Source organism: Colletotrichum navitas, assembly GCF_030913465.1.
Source record: "Colletotrichum navitas strain CBS 125086 chromosome Unknown LY79scaffold_12, whole genome shotgun sequence".
Taxonomy (NCBI): domain Eukaryota; kingdom Fungi; phylum Ascomycota; class Sordariomycetes; order Glomerellales; family Glomerellaceae; genus Colletotrichum; species Colletotrichum navitas.
In genome coordinates, this window is record NW_026850558.1 from 344,555 (window position 1) to 369,655 (window position 25,101).

General features: G+C 56.0%; 7 protein-coding genes across 7 annotated transcripts; 5 read left to right on the forward strand and 2 right to left on the reverse strand.

Annotated features, from left to right (window-relative positions):
* Positions 1-243: 243 nt before the first annotated feature.
* On the forward strand, positions 244-1,217 carry LY79DRAFT_62047 (uncharacterized protein). Its single transcript, XM_060562054.1, has one exon. The coding sequence runs from the start codon at positions 446-448 to the stop codon at positions 974-976; it is 531 nt and encodes a 176-aa protein (XP_060417235.1). The 5' UTR covers positions 244-445; the 3' UTR covers positions 977-1,217.
* Positions 1,218-1,280: 63 nt separating this feature from the next.
* Positions 1,281-1,632, forward strand: LY79DRAFT_667387 (uncharacterized protein; the record flags this gene model as incomplete). The annotated part of the gene is made up of 2 exons (XM_060563362.1): positions 1,281-1,345; positions 1,476-1,632. The coding sequence occupies 2 exons, from the start codon at positions 1,281-1,283 to the stop codon at positions 1,630-1,632; spliced, it is 222 nt and encodes a 73-aa protein (XP_060417236.1).
* A 660-nt stretch (positions 1,633-2,292) lies between these two features.
* Positions 2,293-5,956, reverse strand: LY79DRAFT_588059 (integral membrane channel protein; the record flags this gene model as incomplete). Its single annotated transcript, XM_060560861.1, has 4 exons — positions 2,293-4,084; positions 4,133-4,201; positions 4,253-5,597; positions 5,671-5,956. 4 exons carry the CDS (start codon positions 5,954-5,956, stop codon positions 2,293-2,295), a joined length of 3,492 nt encoding a protein of 1,163 aa, XP_060417237.1.
* A 1,741-nt stretch (positions 5,957-7,697) lies between these two features.
* Positions 7,698-8,044, forward strand: LY79DRAFT_544549 (uncharacterized protein). The gene has a single exon (XM_060557121.1). It carries the CDS (start codon positions 7,778-7,780, stop codon positions 7,988-7,990), a length of 213 nt encoding a protein of 70 aa, XP_060417238.1. The 5' UTR covers positions 7,698-7,777; the 3' UTR covers positions 7,991-8,044.
* Positions 8,045-10,443: 2,399 nt separating this feature from the next.
* On the forward strand, positions 10,444-18,179 carry LY79DRAFT_601665 (carbamoyl-phosphate synthase). Its single transcript, XM_060561848.1, has 3 exons — positions 10,444-11,541; positions 11,594-17,622; positions 17,681-18,179. Exons 1-3 carry the CDS (start codon positions 10,926-10,928, stop codon positions 17,735-17,737), a joined length of 6,702 nt encoding a protein of 2,233 aa, XP_060417239.1. The 5' UTR covers positions 10,444-10,925; the 3' UTR covers positions 17,738-18,179.
* Positions 18,180-18,334: 155 nt separating this feature from the next.
* On the forward strand, positions 18,335-20,063 carry LY79DRAFT_544554 (pyridoxamine 5'-phosphate oxidase). Its single transcript, XM_060557122.1, has 2 exons — positions 18,335-18,791; positions 19,046-20,063. The coding sequence occupies exons 1-2, from the start codon at positions 18,710-18,712 to the stop codon at positions 19,771-19,773; spliced, it is 810 nt and encodes a 269-aa protein (XP_060417240.1). The 5' UTR covers positions 18,335-18,709; the 3' UTR covers positions 19,774-20,063.
* Positions 20,064-20,492: 429 nt separating this feature from the next.
* Positions 20,493-21,642, reverse strand: LY79DRAFT_509608 (uncharacterized protein; the record flags this gene model as incomplete). The annotated part of the gene is made up of 2 exons (XM_060554070.1): positions 20,493-21,271; positions 21,447-21,642. The coding sequence occupies 2 exons, from the start codon at positions 21,640-21,642 to the stop codon at positions 20,493-20,495; spliced, it is 975 nt and encodes a 324-aa protein (XP_060417241.1).
* Between the last annotated feature and the right edge of the window lie 3,459 nt (positions 21,643-25,101).

Genomic DNA, 25,101 nt, shown 5'->3' on the forward strand with positions numbered 1-25,101 from the left:
CCATATTGCACTCATTCAGGATATAGGCACAGTCTTGGAGTAAAAACTTGTTCGGCCCTGACACAACCGATCTGACCGCCTGGCTGTTTGGGAAGCCATCCCCCAGGAAAGCATGTCCTGCGGTTCAAACAAAAACGAATACTCTGCAAGAAAATAATTCTCAGAGACCAAGCCCCAGCAAACTTACCTTGCCGACCCAAGATACCATTAAAATTTAGGTCGGCAAACTACCTAGTTAAGGTACTCACTCTGTAAGCCCGGGCCCACTACGTATCGTAGCTCCCCCGCATGTCCCCGGGCCCAAGCTCCCAACCTTGGTTCTTCTCGTCCCGATATCCAGAGCTTTCTCCCTTGCTTCCTGCCAGCTGAAACGTCGCCCAATTCCAACCAACATACGGATATTGGTAGTTTAGTGGTACATGCGCTCGCTCTCCAACTCGCCTGCATGCAACTTGCATACACTGGCCCCACCTCAAGCCAACATCAACATCCCCCGTCCCTATTATCCTCGCTAGCCTGCGCCTTCTCACCCTTGAAGCATTGCACGCATGCACTCCTTCCCCAATCATCTTCCTGTCCAGTCAGCCCATCATCAGCCCATGAGCCCACGGCAAAACAATGTACAACCCAAACACGCGTTCATTCCCAGGCGAGCAATCCGCTAATTCCATCTACCGTAGCTCAGTACCGCGTCACCATACCCGCATTCCAGACCCTCCTCAACTGCCATGCTTCTACTTGCATTCTACTTGTAGTTTACTTCTACCCCCACCATAAAAATAAAAAACAAGACCCTTGGCTCGGCAATCATCCGCTCTTATTCCTCATGTTTGAGTTTCACCAGGGTATCCCTCGTCTCACCTCACGGTTTGTATGGGCTACTCATCGTGTTAGTCATGATAGTGCAGCGGTAGGCCGAGGCCTAGAGCTAGGTCATGATGCAAATCGTCCGATCCAGACGGCTCTCACCTACTAGTCCGAAAGCTAAGAGCCCTCTTCCCCATCCTTCCCCAACAGAAACGAGATGTTTGCCCCTCCTCCACATACACTAACATGCCAATGCCCCCGAGAATCTGGAGAGGGACTAGGACTACCATGGCACGCGCCGAGGACATCAAGCGTCCACCTACACGTACTTAACTCGATCCCCCTCCCCTCATCCTCAAGCCCATACAGTAATACTACTTTCCACAGATTTCGCCTGTTTCCATCGTAGAACACCCCAGATAATCCTGAATCTATATACCTACTCAATAAACACTCAAATACAGTCCTCCATCATGCCGTCAAGGCCACCAAAAACGCCCATTGTCGCCTTCCCCCACATCCACGTCCCCCCCGCGATGTACGTTACCCCTCCCCTTCTTCCTCCCTTGGCTGTGCAACATTACCAGAACCCCTTCGGCAATCATCACCCCGAACCGACCCTGGCACTCTCCCTCCTACAGAGCGCTCCGGTCACTGACAGTCAGCAGCCGCCACCACCGGGGTCTCATCCTCACAACCGTCGCCGTCACGGCCGTCGCCGCCAGCTTCCGCTACACCGCCATCTCGAGGAGGACGAACGAGCAGAACCAGTGTTCCAGCAACCCATACTATGTGAGCGTCGACCGGAGCGGGGGTGGCATTTAAGTCTGACCATCGGCCAAACTTGAACCCAAAGAGGAGAAGAAAAAGAAAGAAAGAGAGAGAGACGGGGGGACGACCCTCCGCCAGCGGTCCAGAACCGCAATTTCCTCGACCAAAAATGGCACAATATGCTATAAGAAGAAAAGAAAAAAAACCCCCAACGGCTACGGGACGGAAGTGATCCGGTGCAGGTAACACAAAGTGGTGATGTACACGGGCACGGGGGCAATACGCAGCGAACCCACGCCACGATTTGAGGGCGCCCACTCGCAGAGCATCGCCGAGTGATGGATGGGGCATGAAGAGACGGACCTTTTTAGTATTTTCGAGTACCTAGGAATACAGGAGACTCGGAGGGCATGCAGGCGATGAGAACCACAGGTCAATTCATTCAGATTTTGTAACCATCTAAACTAAACGCACCCCCAAAGTGTCATTACTCACTCCCATCTACATGTCCAAATGCCAATCGCGGCCAGCTCACAATGTATGTGCGGCATGCTTCGCAAAAACACAATAAAAACGCATAAAAGAACAATGCTCCAGGCGCAATCCCGCCTGGATCCAAACGCCCCGACGATGCGATGCACTGAACCAACCCATGACCGAGGTATAGCGCGCCGGAAAAGAAAATGCCCAGCAAATCAAAACGCGTCTCCCCTTTTACATCGAGCTCTGCTTAATCGGTGACATGCTCTCACTGTCGGAATCGTCGCCTGAAGAGAGCGCCGGCTCCTTGCCCTTGCCCCTTGCCCTTTCCGACTTGGGGTCCAACAGACTCTTACGGCTCGCCGGGCGCTTGCCCGTCGTCCTTCTCACCCCCAACTTGGGTCTCTCACTGCCGCCGTCTTTGTGCCGTGTGGCTTCTGCGCTCGTCAGGCTTGCCAACTTCTGCAGCTCTTCGCCCGAAGAGTTGCGCCTAGTGGTGGGAGCAGTCGAGCTTGACGTGGTCTTGAGCTCGCGCAGCTCCTTGGCAACGTCTGCAAAACTCTCTTCCAGGGTCTTCATCCGTGCCAAGACAAGCTTGCTCATTCGATTGCTGTCCCCGGAATCCGTGCCCCTTCCTGCCCCGCCCAGTCGTGCATCCTTCATCAAAGCCATAGCCATCTGTGTTTGGAAACTTGAAGATATCCCACCCCCATTCGGGTCGTCGGGTACGATGTTATCCGATAAGACGCTCAGATCAACCGAAGACAGCCGTCTAAGAGGATTTGGGCGGAGTCGCTGGTCGACGCTTACCAGACCAGCGCGGTTTGGCGCCGTCTGCGCCGCGTCTCGAGGCGGCAGGATGGGACGGGGCTTCGTGGTTGTCACGTAAGTCTGCCGGCGCGGCGAGCGGTGGCCACTAGCCACAGCCGGTTCAACTACCGCAGGACGCCCATTCTGCACACGTGCACGGGTCGGCGGTGGATCGGGCGAATGAGTCGACGAGCTAGGCGGCCGTCGCAGCTCCTGCGGTGCGTATAGGATGGTGTTGGTTGACATCGTCCGGCTGTGTGGCACACGACGCGCAGAGCGAGGAGTGGCCGCTACGGACGGTCTTCCACTTGAGCCCAATGACGACGGAGTGGGTGGAACGAATCGCTTCATCGAAGGCGTCGTGTTGAAGTAGTCGTCAATTGAGGTTTGGTGGATGACTGGGCCATGACGACTGTCGTCTGCATTCGTCGCCATGTCTTCTTCCTCTTCCTCGTCGTTTGTGACGAGCTCGTCATCCCCGTCGGCGTCCGTTTGCTGGCTCTCCTCATCTTTGGCTTTGGTGGCCGCGGCTATACCCCTGAAGAAAGACCCGATGGCAGGCTGCGAGATAAGATCTGCTGGGTCGCTAGCCGCTGATCTGACATCTGACATCTGACGTGACCGGCGCGTCCTAAGCTCCCTCGACAGGCTCAGCCTCCTAAGCCAATCCGGTCGAACGCCCTGGCTGCCATCCAGATTTGGCCACTGGGAGAGTTGCGGAGAAGCGCTGGCTTCGTCGTTCCGATCCATCCAGTTCCGGACCGCGTGCTGGGTTTTCTTCCTCTCGTTGCGTCGCTGATTGCGCAGAGTAGCAAAACCGGGGCCTCGCCGGAAGACCTCTTCAAGAGCATGATCCTTCTGGTACCCAGCGACCGATTCTTCGCGGACCCGGATGTTGGGGCTGAACAAAGCAGGCCGGCTCGCCGGGTCTGCGAAGGAGATGGTCCTATCCCGTCCGTGGTGGTGATGATTTTCGACTAAATCCGTAGGCTCGTACATGGACGGAGCGAGCCAGTACTTCTCGTACAAAAAGATGCAGAACAGAAGAGGGAAATGTGTCACTTTGATGATGGTCCTGTTCAGCTTTACAAACTGTTTCAGGGGCATGCAATATCGCATGGGCATGAGGAGCCATGCGAAGATGTTTCCCGGCGCAACGTATGAGAAAAGAGCATCGTTCTTGACCATGGAGATGGTATTGATGGCAAAGAGGAATCTGGTTACGTGAGCAGAGTGATTGCAGAGAAATTCGGGATCAACTTACTGATGTTCCTCCCTAGCATTGGAGGCAATCTTCATGAAAGAATTTGTCAAGACCGTGATGAGGATGGTGCTGGGTTGGTCAGCAAAAGATGGCTGTTTTCAGGAGACGGGACAGGCCTACACGATGACGAAGTGACAAAGGATCAAGAAAAAGGCCATCAGGCCCCTCTCGAGCCAGTTATACCCTGGCCAAACCTCCCAAGCAGCTGGAGTAAAGCCCATCAAGATCTGGAAGATCCTGAAGGCGATGTCGCCCGCGTCATTGTTGATATCAGCAAGGGTGAAGAAAACAAAGAAACCACTGCAGCAAATAAGAATCAGAATGCAAACGGCTGCGAGGTCAACCGCCATCAAGCGGAAGGCGATGAGCAGCTGAGAGAAGTACTGGTAATGATCCAGCACACTGAAGATACGGGGAAGCAGCAAGATGGCATTCGCCGCGAGAACATCGTAAGCAGAGTCATTCCAGTGCTTTGCGTTTACGAGGAATACCCCGTAGACACGCATGAAGTAGTAGACGATCAACAACAGCAGGATCCCCAGATCGAAAGCGTTCCAGAAGCTCATGATGTAGAGCGAGAAACCCTGTTCGTTGAATCCGACCAGCTCATCCAGCATGAACCCGGCACTCCAAAACCAAAATATCAATTCCAGCGAGCTAATGCGGGCCGAACGTTGAGCAAGAACCGCAAGGAACAGGCCGATGAGGACGAGTAGCGACATGGTCGAGAGAAAGAACCTATAGCGTGGCACACGGAGACGCGACAGCTTGAACAGAGAGGCCTGGCGAGGATCATAAAGAATGACACTCCGCCGCCCAGGAGCCGACTGCTGCTGCCCCTCCTTCTGGTTGTGCCCGCCTAGCAGTGGCGTTCTCGCATCAGGCCTGATGCCAGTAGGCGAAGGAGGTGGCTCGCGATGCAAGCTGTCTGCGGACGAATAGAAGCTAATGGCACCGTTCCAGATAGCCTCGAGCTGTTGCACGACCAAAGGATGGGCCAAGAAGTGCTTGGCGGAGGCGCGGATGGCGACTTCGAGTGTAGAGGTTCGTGACGCGGTGAGGCGCGCCTTGTTTCTCGGGTCGGCCTTGGGAGTGATGGCAGGCTGGGCGCCGGGAAGCCCCTGGAGGGGGTAGAAGTCGTACGAGAGGGCGTCGATGAGCTCGCGGGTATTGTATTCCTTGAGGAGCTTGAGCGCGAGGAGTTCGCAGACCAAAGCCCTCGTATAACTGATACCAGCATTGCCTGGGTACATATGGCCCTCTTTGTTGAACTGCAGACAGTTGGCCATAAGACAGTACAGGGTGGCGCGGTTGAACTGCTGAGTCCTGATCTGCTGCTGCATGGGCTTGACCAGGAACTGGGATACCTGGGGGGAGCGTATTTGATCCCATGTTAACGTCGTTTCGGTTCGGGCCTGGACAATGATGCGAATCGCGTGGGTAATGCTGTATATGGGCAGGGAGTCTAGAAACCGGTGTCAGCTTTTGCCTATAGGAGAATGGGCGCAGTCATAGGAGGCCAGATGGGCTGTCCGTACCAAGGTATGTTGACGAGAAGAGAGGAAGAACGGGCATGGAGCGGCGGCTAAGATCCTCGTCGTCTACATGTTCATTGTCGTCCCCAGAATGGCCCAGGCCATCATCCTCCTCGTCCTCCTCCTCTTGGTCATCTTCCCCCTCGGTAAAGTCTCCTGTGGCGCGTCTCGGGGGTTCGCCGACGTAGTGGCGATAGGCAGGGCCGGGGGAAGGCGATTGCCTATCATGGAAACGGTCGATACGACGGCTGCGATTGCTCTGCTTGGGTCGCAGCAGAGAGGGAAACATTGTCCGGTCGGAATGAAAGATGCAGCCCGCCTCCTTGTACGATCGCGTCTTACAGCGCCATAGAGAAGCAAAAGGGAGCAAGTCGAAAGGGTGAGAAGTGGATAGGGGGCTGTTACCGCTGTTCACGCAGGAGCCGTTTCGGGTTGCGGTAGCGGGAGATGGAGAGAAAGAGAGGCCGGGGAAGCAACGACCGGCCAAAGAGAGGCAAAGAAGGCAAAGGTGAAGAAGAGGCGAATAGGTTAGGGCAGGATGAGGTGGACGACAACGGTAAGTAAATAGGAGGGTTACAGTCCAGGCCGGATAGGTAGGCTAAGGGTCGGCACAGCCAATATAGGGTTCCCCGTGGTCGTGACGAAGAAATCGATGCAACGTTTTGTGGAGAAGCCGGTAAAGGCCTTGCCAATTACGATGGAAAGACAAGAGAGAGAGATAGAGAGGGGGAAAGAAAGGACGGCACAAGACGGACAGGTTGGACCGGAGTGAGTGAGGGGAAGGAGAAAGCTACTGCATAAAAAATGTTTAGGAAGAGACCACGGCAAGCAACAGGCGCGTGGAGCGCAGATCGAGATTCACCGAGGACGATGCGAGTTTTAGCGTAGTTGGACAAGTAGAGTGCTAAAAGGCGAGAGATACTGTATGAGGCAGTCGACGCCGGCAGGGGGGGCAAGGAGGCAAGACGAGGCTAGGCCACCTAGGTAAGTAGGCGAGGCGAGGCACTGCACTGCACTGCACGGCAAGGCAAGGCAAGGCAAGGCAAGGACAAGACAGGACGGGGGTTGGACCAGACTGCGGATACCTGGGTAAATGTCATGTACGTGTGCGGATGGATGTACGCACGTATGTACGTGATGCACCCCAGGTGCAACTGCAAGAAATTAGAGCGGCGATGGCCCTGCATTGCATGACGACGAAAAGAGTCGGTGACGGTTGCGTTGGACAGGATGGCCTGCGATACGGAGTCCTGATGGGAAGGGGAGAGACCATACACGACCGTTTCTCACCCTCCATAACGAGCTACGACTCAGAGATGGATGGACAACTCTGCGTCTGCAACTTCACACAAGTTTAGCAACAGTGGACAGACAGGGAACAGGGGACAGCAGAGAGAGAGAGAGAGAGAGAGAGACGCGGCGCGGCGCGCCATAGGAGCCAAGTGGAGTTGCCCATCTTTTTTCTTTCTTTTTCTTCCTTTGTCGCGAACATGGCGGTGCCCAGTCCAGTATGCGACTCTGCGTATTCAAGATCCAAGGTTCGCCTGCGTCAAGATTCAGGAATGGGCTAGCGCAAGATCCTTTAGGGGTGGGAGTGGGTGGTTTGGAGACTTTTGGACCTACCTAGGAGGCCGGCCTCTAAAAAGTGGTTCGGTCCAGCGTCTGGCGCAGTGCGCCGCCAACCAACGTGCTGCGAACGCTGTCAGTGGCCCGCCCGCTGCGTGCCAGCGAGCGCGCTCGGCCTGGAAACTCTTGCCAGCCCCTCGCGCCGTAACTGGGGCCAGTGCTCGTGCGAAATGACACAATAAAAAAAGGCCCGGGGGGAGCTGCACGATTGCGTTGACATTGTTGGCTACCCTGGATGCCGATCTATCCTCTAGGCTGTGCGGCTAGACCACCGTCGCCGTTGTCAGGGCTAGCTGCTAGCTAGGACAACGGAGCACGTAACCCCCCAAAGAGGATTAGCATCAGTCCAGCCACGACGCATATATCGACATGACTTTGCTTGGAAAAGAACAAACAAGATGGGCCAAGTGTGTGGGGGGGGAGAGACGGAGAGGCACGATGATAAAAACCCAATTAAGGTCTGTTCTGCTCTGCAGATGAATGAATGCATACACGCACGTATGAATATCTACACATGATGACAGACAGAGAAGGCCCACGACGTCAGACGAAAAAGAACGGGCGAGACATGCATCCGCGCGTGACCCCCCTCACGAAGCGCGAGGGAGAAAACGAGTCGAGGACGGGTATGGTCAGATCACAAAAAGAAGCCCGCCTGCCTGCAGCGAGGCCATCACAGGCAAGCGAGCAACAGTAGCAACACCCAACGGCTGGCCCCAGCAGCCTTTCCAGCCAGCCAATGCCACCATCCTTAAGTCTAGATTCTGACATAATATGGGCAGCTGAGCAGTCTCCACGGTCGCACGCCGTCACTTGACATGGCGGCGATGCTGGCGAGGGCCCTTCTCATAGGTCCGTTATCTTGTTCCGCGTTCCTCATCTCTACTAAGATCTCCCCTCCCCCCTCTTGCCATGAATCGTGGTGATGCTTCGCTCTGCACCATATATCCAAGACACCTGGCCGAGCATGTCTAGATACCTACATAGTATATGAAACCTACGCAGTAGGGTTCCAGCAGTTCGCAGGAGAAACAAGGCGAGTCGGTCAGCAGAGAACCGTAGGTGCTCAGTACGCAGAAGCTTGAGTTGGAACAAGGCCGAGACTGTGATGCGTATCCAAATTCCGACCCCCACACCTCACACCAACCCATTGGCCTCTAAGCTACCCTGATTGGTCAGTGAGAGCCGTCACCGCCCATTGGCATCCCACACACACTGACGCATTGGCACCTCTGTTCTTGGCCGGGTACGACGCTGGATTTGGGGGAACACGGCCGGGATTCTGGCCGGGGGAAGTGTGGACCGGTGGCCTCTGCGCTATCATTGCCCGCGCCTCCAGCTCAGCTCCTCTCCAAAAATGGCAAAGAGGGTTCTCAGCGGCGGACGCGCTTGTTCGGCCGCCTACCACGTAAACTACCTATACTGTTCGTGACTAGCATTCGCCAGCCTTCAATAGGGGAAGAGGAGGCAACACTGTGAAGGACATTGCACCACGTTGGCGAGATCCTCCTGTGCGTGTCTAACAAGAAAAATGCACGGAAGAACAGCAGACGCCCGTCATGCCCACGTTACATTGCTAGACAATATGATCATCGGCGATTTACGCAGTACGCCGATTCGGATCTGGATCTCAAATAAGCAGGGTATGGTGCAATGGCAGAGCCTGCGCGCCCCCACCAGTCCAAGATGGACATCGTGAAGTCTGTGTTCCACAGCGGCGCACGCGGCCACAGGAAAACCTAATGCTGAGCAACCGGGAAATTTCGCAGATTCCTGCCATCTCACAACCCTCACGAGTCAAGTCCTGCATTCCCTGTCGAGCCCCAATGAGGAAACCCAGCCCCCTCCCTCCCCTAAAAAAAAAATCAGAAAAAATCGCTCTTTCAAAACCGGTGAACTGTCAAAGGTTCGCAAGGAAGCAACCCTGTAGTGTAGAAGAGAAAAAAAAACAGTGAGGGCTGGCAAGCCTCGAGATACCGCCGGCGATGATCGAGTGACAGCGTCTTACCTAAGCTCTATCCTGCTTCATGTCATGTGGAATGTCAGCTTTCGTCATTTGACCTAGGCTTTGATAACAACTGGGCGACCACCCTGGTTTTCATTCTTCATCATCTCGCCGAGATACCTATCTCATTCCAGCAGTCGAAAAGGGTGAGACACGGATAGGTTGGCACGTGTCAACGGACATGCACCCTATAATCCCCATTACCTTAATTCGAGGTTTCAAGATGTCCTGCAGCGCAGATGTGCGATAGGGGGGTTTGCTATTGAAGTAATCCCAACCGAGCACATCTGTAGAAAAAAGTAAGCTCGAAGGGCCGTCATTGTCCATGTCCCCCGTGAGATAGATTGATAAGTGCAAAAGAAAAAGGAATGAGATAAGGGGGGAATGTATGTAAACATATACCTAGATAGAACTACAAATCTACAAATTTGGCATGCCGCTAGTCAGGACGCAGAACATCAAGGAAAACCGGGTTGGTTTCCAACAAATGAGAAATGTCATAGGGCAGACGCTATCTAGTCGATGGTGTAGCGCAGCATTCCGTTATCGATATTGATTTGGTCGCCGTTGCCCCGGCTTCTCATGCCCCGTGATAGTATTGCCCCACCAAGATTTTCTGCCCCTCCCCCGGCATCGGCGATAGACAGGTGAAGGTGCCATTACCGTGATCGGTGAGCTCAGGTCAGCTTCTCACTCTCACTCTCACTCAGATATCATCAAAACTTGGTTTCCCGAGCTTGCACGTCACTACATATAAGAACGGCTTCCCCTTATGCTACCAAGAGAAGAGGAATTAAATAGTGCCTGTCTTTGGCTTCGCGCGCCTCAATACCACCAGGAATGTGTCAGATTCAGAACCTTACTCCAAGGTCAGAAGCATTGGCAACCCACTTCCCATTCCAGTCCAGATCGTGCCCGTATCTTGGCCGTGGAAGCGATCGATTCGCAGCCGGTCCACTCGTCGCCGGCCATCGTGGCAGGCCAGCCATCAACATAAGAAAAAAAATTAGTTTCTATTCAACAGATGTACTAGGCCTAAAGCTTGTGGAAAGAATTTTCTGCAGGGACGGCACGAACAAAATTCTGACGCGGGGCTCCTGCATTCCCCCGCCTGTCACTTTCTGCCCCGCTATTTGATCTCACCGCCTGCCGTATCCATGATGCATAAGCCATATCCCACAGTTGCAGATCTGTGACAGCGGAGCCGGCTCCCCACTATCAAGGTATCTTGCTTGTACAATTGGTCAATCGAAATGGAACAACAGTGGACGGCATGGAGGGGGACCAGACGAATTTTTTTTACTTTTTTTCCCTTCAGAGTAAGGTAAAACTCCAAGGCCCTGCCGATTTACTCTTCTTCTATTCCTTCTCTCTTTTTCCTCTTTTCTTCCTCCGGCCATGGTTGTCTAGAATCACACATAACTTCCCGAAGATCTATCGTGGCAGATGATCGCTGGGAAGCTCCCGAACCACTCAACGAGACTCTTTTGACGAGCTCTCTGCTGCCACTTTTCTCTAGCGCTTCTCTATTTCTAGTTGCTGCTACGTAACTCTCGTACCCCCTCTCCCACCCCCATCGAGAGTTTCTTCCTCGGTCGTTTGCCCCGCATCATCCTCACAAACGACAATGGCGCCCACCGTCTACCCCCCGGCTGCGGCCCGTATCGCCGGCTCCGATGACGAGGGCCTCATGGCTCTCGAGTTGCCGGACGGCACCGTTTACCAGGGTTACAGCTTCGGTGCTCAGAAGAGCATCGCCGGAGAGCTTGTATTCCAGACCGGAATGGTGGGATATCCCGAGTCGGTGACAGACCCCTCGTACCGCGGCCAAATCCTCGTCATCACCTTCCCTCTGGTCGGCAACTACGGTGTGCCCTCGCGGGAGACCGTCGACGAGCTCTTGGGTGACCTTCCGGCCCATTTCGAGTCTTCCCAGATCCACATCGCTGGTCTTGTCGCTCACTCGTACTCGGGCGAGGACTACTCCCACTTCTTGGCCGAGTCCTCTCTCGGCACCTGGCTCAAGGAGCAGGGTGTCCCTGCCATCTACGGCGTCGACACCAGAGCGCTCACCAAACGTCTGAGATCCCAGGGTAGCACCCTTGGCCGTTTGCTGCTGCAGAAGAAGAACCTCACCAACGGCACCGCCAACGGCCACGTCAGCGGTGTTGCCTCGTTCTCCCTTGACGACTTCCAGACAGTAGACTGGGTGAACCCCAATGAAAAGAACCTTGTGGCTGAGGGTAAGTCTTGCCGACGTTCCGTGGTCCGGTGTTTGCTCATCCTCTATTCTAGTGTCCATCAAGGCCCCCAAGCTGTACAAGCCTCCCTCGAGCGTCGCCGTAAAGAAGCACCCGTCCGGCAGGCCCATCCGTGTGCTCTGTCTGGATGTTGGTATGAAGTACAACCAGTTGAGATGCTTCCTGAAGCGTGGTGTTGAAGTCTTGGTCTGCCCCTGGGATCACGACCTTGTGAAGCAGGCCGGCGACGAGTACGACGGTCTCTTCCTCTCCAACGGCCCCGGTGACCCGGCCATGCTCGAGACCACTGTCAAGAACATCCAGGCTGCAATGGATAAAACCAAGACCCCGGTCTTCGGTATCTGCTTGGGCCACCAGCTGCTCGCCCGCGCCTCGGGAGCCAAGACTGAGAAGATGAAGTTCGGCAACAGAGGTCACAACATCCCCTGCACAAGCATGATCTCCGGAAAGTGCCACATCACCTCCCAGAACCACGGCTTCGCCGTCGACTCCAAGTCCCTGACTGCCGACTGGAGGGAGCTCTTTGTGAACGCCAACGACGGCAGTAACGAGGGTATCGCTCACCTGTCCAAGCCCTATTTCAGTGTGCAGTTCCACCCTGAGAGCACACCTGGACCTCGCGACACCGAGTACCTCTTTGATGTCTTCATCAGCACCATCGAGAACTGCGCCGCCGACCCCAAGATGCTCAACGCTCCCGTCAGCTTCCCCGGCGGCACCATCGAGGAGAACGAGCGTCTTCACCCCCGGGTCCACCCTCGCAAGGTGCTCATTCTGGGCAGTGGTGGTCTCAGCATTGGACAGGCTGGAGAGTTCGACTACTCCGGATCTCAGGCTATCAAGGCTCTGAAAGAAGAGGGCATCTACACCGTCCTCATCAACCCCAACATTGCAACCATTCAGACCTCCAAGGGTCTTGCCGACAAGGTTTACTTCCTCCCGGTCAACGCCGAGTTCGTCCGCAAGGTCATCCAGTACGAGAGACCCGACGCCATCTACGTCACGTTCGGTGGCCAGACCGCTCTGCAGGTCGGTATCCAGCTGAAGGACGAGTTCGAGGAGCTCGGCGTCAAGGTCCTGGGTACCCCCATCGACACCATCATCACCACCGAAGACCGCGAGCTCTTCGCCCGCAGCATGGACTCCATCGGCGAAAAGTGTGCCAAGTCTGCCTCTGCCTGCAACATTGACGAGGCCATGTCCTGCGTCAAGGACATTGGCTTTCCCGTCATTGTCAGAGCTGCCTACGCCCTGGGTGGTCTTGGCAGTGGTTTCGCCAACAACGAGGCCGAGCTGCTCGACCTTTGCAACAAGGCCTTTGCTGCCAGTCCTCAGGTGCTCATCGAGCGTAGTATGAAGGGCTGGAAGGAGATCGAGTACGAAGTCGTTCGTGATGCCCAGGATAACTGCATCACGGTGTGCAACATGGAGAACTTCGACCCTCTCGGTATCCATACCGGTGATTCCATCGTCGTTGCTCCCTCTCAGACTTTGTCAGACGAAGACTACAACATGCTTCGTACTACGGCCGTTAACGTCATCCGCCACTTGGGAGTTGTCGGAGAGTGTAACATTCAGTATGCCCTCAACCCCTTCTCCAGGGAGTACTGCATCATCGAGGTCAATGCTAGATTGTCGAGATCCTCTGCCCTCGCTTCCAAGGCGACTGGATACCCCTTGGCGTTCATCGCTGCCAAGCTTGGTCTCGGCATCCCCCTCAAGGATATTGCCAACAGCGTTACCAAGTCAACTTGCGCCTGCTTCGAGCCCTCGCTCGATTACGTCGTCGTCAAGATGCCCCGTTGGGACTTGAAGAAGTTTACCCGTGTTTCCACCCAGCTGGGCTCCTCCATGAAGAGTGTCGGTGAGGTCATGAGCATCGGCAGAAGCTTCGAAGAAGCTATTCAGAAGGCCATCCGTGCTATCGACTTCCACAACCTTGGATTTAACGAGACCAAGGCTTTGATGTCCGTCGACGACGAGCTCCAGACGCCCTCCGACCAGCGTCTATTCGCCATCGCCAACGCCATGCACGCCGGCTACACCGTTGATAAGATCTGGGAGCTCACCAAGATTGACAAGTGGTTCCTCAACAAGCTCAAGGGCCTGAGCGACTTCGCCAAGACCATGTCCAACTACACCACCAGCGACATCTCCAGGTCTCCTGATATCCTCCTGCAGGCTAAGAGACTTGGTTTCTCTGACCGTCAGCTCGCCAAGTTCTGGAGCTCCAACGAGATCGCCGTCCGCACCCTGAGACAGGAGGCCAACATCATGCCGTTCGTCAAGCAGATTGACACAGTCGCTGCTGAGTTCCCCGCCCACACCAACTACCTGTACCTTACCTACAACGCCACTGAGAGCGACGTCTCCTTCGATGATCATGGCATCATGGTGTTGGGCTCCGGTGTCTACCGCATCGGTTCCTCCGTCGAGTTCGACTGGTGCTCCGTTCGCGCCATTCGCACCCTTCGCCAGGATGGCTTCAAGACCATCATGGTGAATTACAACCCGGAGACCGTCAGCACTGACTACGACGAGGCCGACAAGCTCTACTTTGAAGTTATCAGCCTCGAGAGCATCCTCGACATCTACCAGTTGGAGAACGCTGCTGGCGTCCTCGGTGCCATGGGTGGACAGACGCCCAACAACATCGCACTGCCGCTGCACCGCGCCGGCATCAAGATTCTCGGTACCTCTCCTGAGATGATTGACAATGCCGAAAACCGTTACAAGTTCTCTCGTATGCTGGACACCATTGGTGTCGACCAGCCTACCTGGAAGGAGCTGACGAGCTTCGAGGAGGCGAAGAAGTTCTGCAAGGCTGTGTCTTACCCTGTCCTGGTGCGACCTTCGTACGTCCTGTCGGGTGCTGCGATGAACACCGTCTACTCCGAGCAGGATCTCGAGAACTACCTCGACCAGGCCGCTGAGGTCTCGCGCGAGCACCCCGTCGTCATCACCAAGTACATTGAGAACGCCAAGGAGATTGAAATGGACGCCGTTGCCAAGGACGGTGTTGTCATTGGCCACTTCATTTCCGAGCACGTTGAGAACGCTGGTGTCCACTCCGGTGACGCCACCCTCATCCTGCCTCCCCAGGACTTGGAGCCCGAAACCATTGCCAGAATTGAGGAGGCGACTCGCAAGATTGGCGCTGCCCTGAACGTCACTGGCCCCTTTAACATCCAGTTCATTGCCAAGGACAACGACATTAAGGTCATCGAGTGCAACGTTCGTGCCTCCCGATCCTTCCCCTTCGTCTCCAAGGTGATGGGTGTCGATATGATCGAGATGGCCACCAAGGCCATTACCGGCCGGCCGTTCGAGGCCTATCCCCCTACCACCATCGCTCCCAACTGTGTCGGTGTCAAGGTTCCCCAGTTCAGTTTCTCTCGTCTCTCTGGCGCTGACCCCGTCCTGGGTGTCGAGATGGCCTCCACTGGAGAGGTTGCTTGCTTCGGTGTTGACAAGTATGAGGCCTACCTCAAGGCTTTGATGTCTACTGGCTTCAAGATTCCCAAGGCCAACATCCTCCTGTCCATCGGTTCATACAAGGACAAGAAGGAGATGTTGCCCGCCATCGACAAGCTCGCCCGTCTCGGATACAAGCTGTTCGCCACTGCGGGCACCGCTGACTTCCTCCAGGAGCACAACATCCCTGTTCAGTACCTCGAGGTCCTCGCCAACGAGCAGGAGGACCAGCGCTCCGAGTTCTCCCTGACTCAGCACTTGGCCAAAAACATGATTGATCTCTACATCAACTTGCCTTCCAACAACAAGTACCGTCGTCCAGCCAACTATATGAGCAAGGGTTACCAGACCAGACGTATGGCCGTTGACTACCAGATCCCTCTGGTCACTAACGTCAAAAACGCGAAGATCCTCGTCGAGGCCATCGCCCGCCACTTCGGCCTCGAAGTTGGCAGTCGCGACTTCCAAACCAGCCACCGCACCATCTCTCTGCCAGGCCTGATCAACGTTGCTACCTTCGTTCCCGGCATTGCCACCGCTGGCAGCAAAGATCTTCAGGCCGTGACCAAGGCTTCAATTTCTGCCGGCTTCAGCATGGTCCGCATCATGCCCGTCGGTGTCACCGGTTCCATCACGGACGCCATCACCTTGAAGATCGCCCAGCAGAGCAGCAAGCAGGGCGGATATTGCGACTACAACTTCTCCGTCACCGCCACCTCTGACAACGCTGACCAGATCAGCCATGTCACTGGTGAGGTTGGGTCTCTGTTCATTCCCTTCAACCACCTGTCCGGCAACATCAGCAAGGTTGCTGCTGTGACCGCCCACTTCGACAAGTGGCCCACGCACAAGCCCATCGTCACTGATGCCAAGCTTACGGACCTGGCCTCCATCCTGCTCCTGGCCAGCCTGCACAACCGGAGGATCCACGTCACCTCCGTCTCCACCAAGGATGACATCAAGCTCATTGCCCTCAGCAAGGCCAAGGGCTTGAAAGTGACCTGTGACGTGTCCGTCTTCTCGCTCTACCTCTCCCAGAACGACTTCCCCGACTGTGCTCTCCTCCCCACGGAAGCCGACCAGGCCGCCCTCTGGGCTCACCTCAGTACGATCGACGTCTTCTCCATTGGCAGCTTGCCGTATCAGCTCGCCAGCTCTCTGGGCAAGGACGCGGATCCGTACGTTGGCATCGCCGACGCGCTGCCCCTTCTGCTCACTTCCGTGACTGAAGGCAAGTTGACCGTCGACGACATCAAGACCCGTCTCTACGACAACCCCAAGGAGATCTTTGAGCTGCACGAGCAGGTGGGAACCAGCGTCGAGGTGGAGATCGACCGTCCCTACGCTGTCCACAACACCAACGGCTGGTCTCCCTTCGCCGGCCGTACCATGCGTGGTTCCGTCGAGCGCGTGACCTTCCAGGACCAGACGGTCTGCCTGGACGGCGAGCTGCTGCCCCTGCCGGCTTTGGGCAAGGACATGTCTACCCACGGCGCCCTGCCCATGTCCCCAGCCATCAAGCCCCAGATGCAGTCCCTGACGCACCCCGACAGCCCTCGCGACCGTCGTCCCTCGCTGTTCAACGCCACCAGGCCCTCGAAGCTCCGGTCCGCTGACGGCTTCTTGCCCAACAAGAGCATGAGCGGTTTCGAGGATCTTGGCCTCCCCGCCCCTCTGCACCCGGTTATTGGCTCGAAGCTACAGGATCTGCTGTCGCAACCTTCGTCTTGGAAGCACCACAGTGTGCTCTCGGTCAGCCAGTACACTCGCGCTGATCTGCACCACCTCTTCACTGTTGCCCAGCAGATGCGTCTCGGCGTTCAGCGCGAGGGTGTCTTGAACGTGCTCCGCGGCCGTGTCCTCTGCACTCTCTTCTACGAGCCGTCCACTCGTACCTCGGCCTCTTTTGACGCCGCCATGCAGAGACTCGGTGGCCGCACCGTGGCCATTGCCACCTCTCACTCTTCTGTTCAGAAGGGCGAGAGCCTCCAGGACACTCTCCGCACCCTCGGCTGCTACGGTGACGCCGTTGTCCTCCGCCATCCCGACGAGCACAGCGTCGACATCGCCAAGAGATACGCTCCCGTCCCCGTCATCAACGGCGGCAACGGCAGCAAGGAGCACCCGACTCAGGCCTTCCTGGATCTCTTCACTATCCGCGAAGAGCTCGGAACCGTCCAGGGCCTCACCATCACTTTCGTCGGTGACCTGCTTTACGGCCGCACCGTTCACTCGCTGATCTACCTCCTCCGTGATTACGGTGTGCAGGTTCAGCTTGTCTCTCCCAAGGCTCTTGCCCTGCCTGCTGAAGTGCGCAATTTCCTGGTCGAGTCTGGCCAGCTCCTGTGCGAATCTGAGGAACTCACCCCTGAGATCCTCGGCCGCAGCGACGTGCTTTACTGCACTCGCGTCCAAAAGGAGAGATTCCCGTCGGCGGAGGAGTATGAGAAGGTCAAGAACTCTTACCGCATCGACAACCGTACGCTCAAGTCGGCCAAGAGGGACATGTGCATTCTGCACCCTCTGCCCAGGAACGAGGAGATTGCCCCCGAGGTTGACACCGACCAGCGCGCGGCCTACTTTAGACAGGTAAGTCCTCTGAACCCCCCAAATTGGGCGTCAACAGACTGGCTAACAGGTTGAACAGATGAGATATGGTCTGTACTGCCGCATGGCGTTGCTTGCGTTGGTTATGGCGCCATAGAGCGTGATTTCACTTTTTCTTTTCTTTTTCCTAATTTGTATGGGAAACCGGGATACGAGAAAAGCATACCTCACAAAAAAGTTTAGAGCCTCAAGACTGGGTGGCTTTGGTGTTTCTGGTTTGCGATGCTTTTCTGGATTCGGGATCATAGTATAGACATAAAAGTAGGAAGCAACTATTCCTCAAATCTGGCGTTTAATGACGCCTTCAGACGTCATGGCTCGCGCCATCACGCGGCGTTGAGAGGGTTATGTCTGGGATTATTTAGGTTTACATGTTTGGGCAGTGCGTCTCGTATGTTACGTGCGTTTGTTTCGTACGTTGCGTATGTTGCGTATCTGGATGACGTTTACGATATGATACCCCCGTCGTATGTACGGAATGAAATACGTTTTATTTGGTCTGTTGCGTTGGTTCCGTCATGTGTTTGCGTATATGTGTGTTTATATGTTGTTTTCTGTGTGATGTGTAGTCAGCAAGTAAGTGGCTGTGGGTGGGTTAGGTAGGTCCGATCGGAGGCCCCTCCGCCGGCCTGGCCCCCCCTGCTCGCGCCGCAGGTGGGCTCCGCATCTGAAATCCATCCGAAATTCCCTGCATGGAACATTCTGCTCTTGGAATGTGCCATGTGGGGTCCGACGTCTTCCATTCGAGTCTTTGTGCCCCTCATTTCCCCCAAAAGCATCATAGGAGTGGTGGGATCATGACATAAACACTTCCTCGTGTTGGAGTCACCTCATTTGTTTTCCTCGCCCTTTCCTGTCCCCTTGCTGCAACGACGAAGGGAGAGCCCGCGAGACACCCACACCAATTGCTCGGCTACTCACACGTTGCCGATTGTCGCGACCACTTATTATTTTTGGTATCTTGTTACCAATCAGACAGGCAAGAGGGCGGGGTTTCGGGCTAACTGTGAGCTGGCAGATACGGCGGCCCCGCGCAAGATAGCCTGGAGCTCTGTGTGAAGCAAGTCGTATGAGGCCCAGCCTAGCCCACCGATTATCGCGATCGCTCAAGATGGCTCTTCACCCGCCTCCCGAGAGCGACAAGCTCATTTGTAAGTCCAGCATCCTTGGCTACTACTCGCTACGGGAGGGCAGATGAGTGTGCGTGGGCGGGGGAAGTATCGGGTGGGTGAGGGCGTGTGTGTGAGAGGTGAGTGAGAGAGAGAGAGAGATATCGAGGATGTAATCATTACCACCTCATGCTCATACTCGCACACCCACTCATTACTTACCTCCGTCCAAAAACACCTCCGCCGCTCACCACGCAACCCCCCTCCCCCCTCCTTGAACTAACCCGGTCAACCAGTCGCGCCCGCCGGCTCGGCGCAGAACACCCGCGCAGACCAGTTCACCCTCTCGACCCTCTCGCGCGCCTCCCTGCACCCGTCGTCGCCGGTGCCGCAGTTCCACGCGTGGTTCACGGCGGCGCAGGAGTCCCACGCGGTGGCGCACCCGGAGACGTGCACGCTCTCGACGGCGTCGCTGCCGTCGGGCCGCGTGTCGGCGCGCATGGTGTACCTCAAGGAGCTCGACGCGCGCGGCGGTTTCGTCGTATACACGAACCTGGGCACCTCGCGCAAGGCGGCGGACCTGGCGACCAACCCGCACGCGAGCCTGACGTTCTGGTGGGAGGCGCTGCAGCGGCAGGTGCGCGTCGAGGGTGTCGCCGCCCGGCTGAGCCCCGAGGCGAGCCAGGCCTACTTCGACACGCGCGTCCGGGGCAGCCGGCTGGGCGCGTGGGCGAGCCGGCAGAGCCAGGTGCTGGAGCCCCGGCCCGACGCCGAAGGCGAAGACGGCAGGCCGGACGACGGGCGGGCGCAGCTCGAGGGGTGGGTCGGCGAGGTCGAGGAGCGATTCCGCGGTGAGGACAAGATCCCCGTGCCCGACTTCTGGGGCGGGCTGCGCATCGTGCCGGACAGGGTCGAGTTCTGGCAAGGCCGGGAGAACCGGCTGCACGACCGGTTCGTGTACGACAAGGTCGAGGGCGACGAGCATGGGGAGGACAAGTGGACTATCAATAGGCTGAGCCCTTGAGCTGCCCATTCCTGACGTTTTTTACCCGGCAGGTGTCTCTCTCAGTTGGGTTCCAGGACATCCGTACCGCGTACATCCCATCAAAAGTTAGATCCTCAACCGCCTCACAAAGTCCTATCAGGGGGGGGGCATCCCCAACCCAGACCACGAAAAGAAAAGAAAGACGATGGCATCATTGGGGCAGCTCAATCCCGACTGGAACCATGTTTGAAGTGCGAAACTCAACGCTGTCTTTCTTCAGAGACTACATTACCAAATAGGGTATGTTAAAATAAAGCGAAAAGCCACGATTCCCAATGCCCCAATCCAGTGAGGAACCCGCCTTGTCCTTGTACGCCGGCCACCCCACCCACCCCCAGTCCATCCAAGAGAAGACAAAGATTACAAAGGTGCATATCCATCAAGCCTCGTCAAGGCCTAGATGTTGGTATCCTAAAACGACAAGAAACTTGAGGCCATTCCAGAGTGAGGAAGAGAAAAGAAAGAGAGAAAAAAGAGTCGATGCCGCCGCCACCTCCCCATCAATACAAGCAGGTGGTGGGGTGGATGCCTCATGCAGATGTGTACCGTTAGACCGTATCTCGTCACCCACGCTCCTCGCGGGGTCCCTCCCACGAGGGGCATGCATATCAAACGTTGGTGGAACCCAAACAAAAACGCTCGCTCGCTGAGATCTCCTTTTGCCTTTTCCTTCTTTTTTTTTTTTTGTTTCTACTCCTTCACTGAACGTCAAGCTCCTCGCCAGCGGAAGCCAGGACCATGTCGTTGGCAGCAAAGGTCGGGGGCGTATAATCGCCGTCAAAGGACGCGTTCTCGAGGGCGGCGCGCACCTCGTCGCCAAACGAGCCAGCCTCGGACTTGGGCGTATCGAGGGGTGTGAGCTGGAGGCCCAGGCCGACGACGGCGGTGCCCAAGGTCATGCTCTTGCTCTTGCTGTGTCTCACCTCGTGGGGCTGGACGGGCCGGGACGAGTTGTAATGGCGGGCGGCCAGCTGCATATCAACCATGGTGTCGGCGATCAGTTCCTCGTCGTCGACCAGGGGCTTGATGCGGTAATTGAGGTTCTCGCAGATGCAGCGCTCCGTTACGTTGACCTGTTCGCACGACCAGATGTCCTTGCCCCAGTCGGCGCAGTAGTATTGGGTCGATTCGTGACAGTCGTCGGTGAACTTGGCAGCAATGACGAGAGCGGCGAGAATGATGAGCTCGGGCTGGACCGAGTCGATGTGCATCTGCTGCTGGCGGCGGCGGTCGAGGAGAGGGCTGTGGCCGAGGGTGTGACGTTTGTTGGCGGGAAGGGCGCTCTCGACGAGCAGGGGGCACTGGAGACGCCAGCTCAGGGCAAATTTGGAGTTGAGAGAGTCGAGGATGCATGCGGCCAAGGCAATGGTCTCGAGCGGCAAGCCGGTCCGGCTAAGCATGGCCTGCACGAGGGGTACCGAGGGGGTTGTGAGGGAAGCTGACGTGGGAATGAGGTTGACGAGGTGGATGGCGGGGCCTGCAAGCACGCAGACATGTTAGCATTACACTGCATATGATATATTGCATTGCATTGAAGGGACTCTGGGGGAGCTGTCTCCCCCTCTTGCCCCGCGCATCGTATCAAGTGCGCCAATGGGTGGGTGGTAAGATGTGCTTCCGTCTCGCTCGTTGCGTAATCATTGTATACGTACCAAGAAACCTTTCGTGCAGGACCTCTCCGTCTTCCAAGGTCATTTTCGGACTCTGGTGGGCGGAAGAGTTTCTGGAAGAAGGTGGCGGGGTGGGAAGGTTGGAGAGGGGACGGTAGGTGAAGAAGGCGTCCTCGGCTCCGTACTCGTCGTCCGAGTAGTCGGGGTGGCTCTGGAGTTGTCTCGCCATGTTGCCCATTTTGAGGTAGGTGATTCTGAAGTTGTCTCTGGTCTTTGTCTGGCACGCGGCAGTATAGCAGGGGGCGGGTATGAGCGGAATGCAATTATCTGTTCGTGGATCGGAGCAGTCGTGGGCGGTGAACGTCGTAAGAGCCAACTCTTCCTGTCCTCGGTCCTGAGCAGTAGGGGGTGCTGCTCATATTCGTATGGAATGTTTATTGCGGGTGTCGAGGTGAAGGGAAGGTATCACGCAAGGCGAGTTGGAGAAGTGAGTGAGGAGGGCAAGGGCAGACAGCAAGCCCGTAGAAGGAGGGGAGGTCGGGGTGGTATATGTAGTGGGTTTCAAGATGGGAATTGCAAGGTGTGGAGGAAGACAAAGTAAACTAGGTACACTAAGAAGTACACAACCAACTACCTACCTACATACCTGGTACCTACGTAGCTACCTTGGACACAGTCAAAAGGAGTCAAAAGGGGTTCGAGGATGGAGAAAGAGCAAAGTAAGGCTGAGCCCCGAGTCGGGCTGGGCTGGGCTGGGCTGGCTGGGAAAAGAAACGAGTCGCAAAGAGCGGGAAGCTGCGAGCTACGCTAGCTAGGTAGGTAAGGTAGGTAGGACCTGGTACAAAGAGGTACGTACCTCATGCCTAAATCTTGTCTTCCGAGAGCTGGGTGGATTCCCGGTTTTGGGAGGGAACTCGGGCAGTGGGCGATGCACACTCGAGTGGGCTGAGGCCTGGGAAGGTCTGGGACGTGGACGGAACCTGACGGCACTGCGCTGGTGGAGGATCCCTCCCCATTCGAAATGGTCCGTGTTGACGCGATATGCACAGCAATGCAGCAGCATGCTGTGTTGTTCCGGGGGTGAGGAGAGCCCAAGCCCCCAAAGCCTGCCTTCCTCCCTCCCTACCTTCCTCCCTCCCTACTCTCCCAGAACAAGAACGACCCACCGACATGTATCCGCCAAGTACCTAGGTACCTACCTACCTTACCTTTCAATTCCACATCTTTTTTTTTTCTCTCTTTTTTTTTTTTATCCCCAACTCTCTCTTTCTCTCTCTCTCTATTTCTTTTTTTGTTCAGGTTCGGTCTCTCTGTCCCTTGGCGTACTTGGCTGGCGGGATTCGTATCCTGCCTCCCTGTTTGTCTTTCTGCTTCCATCCCCCCGTCGTCCAGGGGTGAGGAGGACGGAATCAATAAACACTGGAGTTTTCCCACAACATCCGTACCAAAGGCAAAATGGCGGTCATGGCACTACCGTACGAATACGTGCGGCAGGCAATACGGCAAGGGAAACGGGTGGAAGCCCTCCACTTCTCTACCAAGTATCCGCACTTCGTACACTACTGTACGCTGCCCGGCTCTTTAGTAGTAGTGTACGGATACCCATCTGCAGAAAGGAGGGCAAGGGTGCCCCATGTCGTGGACAGGGGCGGGAGACTGGGGAGAGATGGCGAGAAAGCAGACGAAAATATTGGAAATACGGGCACAAAACAAAGCGGCCGAAATGCCGCCTGTGCTGCTCTGCTCTGCTCTGCATGCAATGCCTGTAATGCCTGCATATTTCTAGTGCACCACCTACCTACCTACCTGCTTGAGGGTGTTGAGTCTAAATCATATCATGGAACATGACACACGTACTGCCGATGCCAGCAAGCAAAGCAAAGCAAAGCAAAGCAAAGCAAAGCAAGTCAAACGTCCCACCCGCCATCTTACAACAACCACACGCGCGTTTCGACGACAAGACAGCAAGCAAGCGCTCTTCAGTCATGCCACATGAATCCTAGGCGAACCGACCACCTTCGCCGCCACCACCAAGTTGACACATGTATGCTTTGACAACGGCTGACGCAACAACCAACATCCCAGTCTCGAGCTTCCAGGAAGACCCGCGGTGAACTGGCAGATTCGTTTCCAGCCATCCGGTGCAGACGAAACGCTCGCATCAGACCCGCAAACACATAACTGATGCTCGGGCAGCCATTGTTCCTGTCGATGCCCCTTCTTCTTTGCTGGCTTGTTCCCTGATCTCGGATCATAACACGCCTCAGGTACTGGTAATACCTCACCAACCAATTTTACCGGTGTATGGCGGGATGACGTTGGACTGCTGCCGAGGCGTGAGCGGCACTTGGATCTCCTCTCCCCCACTGGTCAGCCACGCCAATTCCAGCCACTCTGCCGATGCTGGTGCCGTTGCCGGTGCCAGTGACAATGTCATTGCTGATGAAGATGCCGATGCTGTTGCTGCCGTCCCATCACCGTCTCATCTCACTTGCTCTCATTCATCCTTCGTCTGACTTTCAAACCACTGGTTGTGTGAGCAGCGCGCTGAGGACAACGGATAGCTCCCCCCCTCCACCCGCGTGCCTCGTTGCCTATCCGAGCGAGCAGAGATCGAATCGGGGAAAAGACAAGACACAGCCAGGAGAGGACGGTGCACGCACGCAGACGCAAGAGGAAAACCCCGATTTGTGCTTCCAAACCACTATGCAGTGTACCATACACATCCAGGACTGGCGGCTTCGTCACACGGATGGCCGATCAGATGGTGCCATCGGCATGCATTGTTTGCTGACTGGTGGTGTTCCCCAATGGGCCACATGGATACGGGTAGGCCAAGCGAACCCTACCTGCGGCCCTCCCCCCCCCCCAAAAAACGACCATCACTCGCACATGCTGCCCAGGCTTGTCTGTCTTGGTATTGGCTCTTTTGCTGCGTTCCCTGTCCGTCCCCCTTCGCCTTCGGTGTCGCGTTGTGGTTTTCATTTTTATTTTTTTTAAACCCCTTCTTGGTGGTTCCCGAGCCGGCCAAGGCCATCCCGGCCGGCTCGGCTCCTCTCTCGATGCTCACCGTAAGTGACGAAAGACTTGACGGCTGCTAATTTTGGTGTCATAGTGTACTGGATGGAGACGGCGGGGGCGCGATATCCACAGAAACCTGGGCTGAGTTGGAGCCTGAACAGTGTCCGACCTATCCGTACCTACATACGAACGGATAAGTAGTAGGTAGTGCAGTTAGTCCAGTGTGGTGATCAGGAGCTGGGCGGGGAACCTGCCAGGTACCTGCCCCAGTACTTGTCTTCTCACATTTCGGGGACTCCTATCTGCGACAGGTCACTTTTGCAGATGGATCTCTTCTTCCCCCCTCCCCGGTTGTCCACCGACAACCATGGCGTCCAACGATGGACGGCAAGGCATGGGAAAGGCGGCCTTTCTTCACCGCGCGCGAGCCACCCGTTGGAGCCGGACATGAGGGCGAGAGGCAGCCGCGAGACCCGTTCATCCACCTTTCCGTCGGACTCGGCTACCTAGTAGTAGAAATGGTTTGTGCATAGGAGAAATACCGTACGCACATAGCACGACGGTGTCTTGGACAACGGGATGCTTGGCGGATACCGATCGTCAAAATTGATGCAGAGCATAACTACGGATACATGTACAGATATGCGAACCAAGCCGCCCGCCCCCGGACGATCCT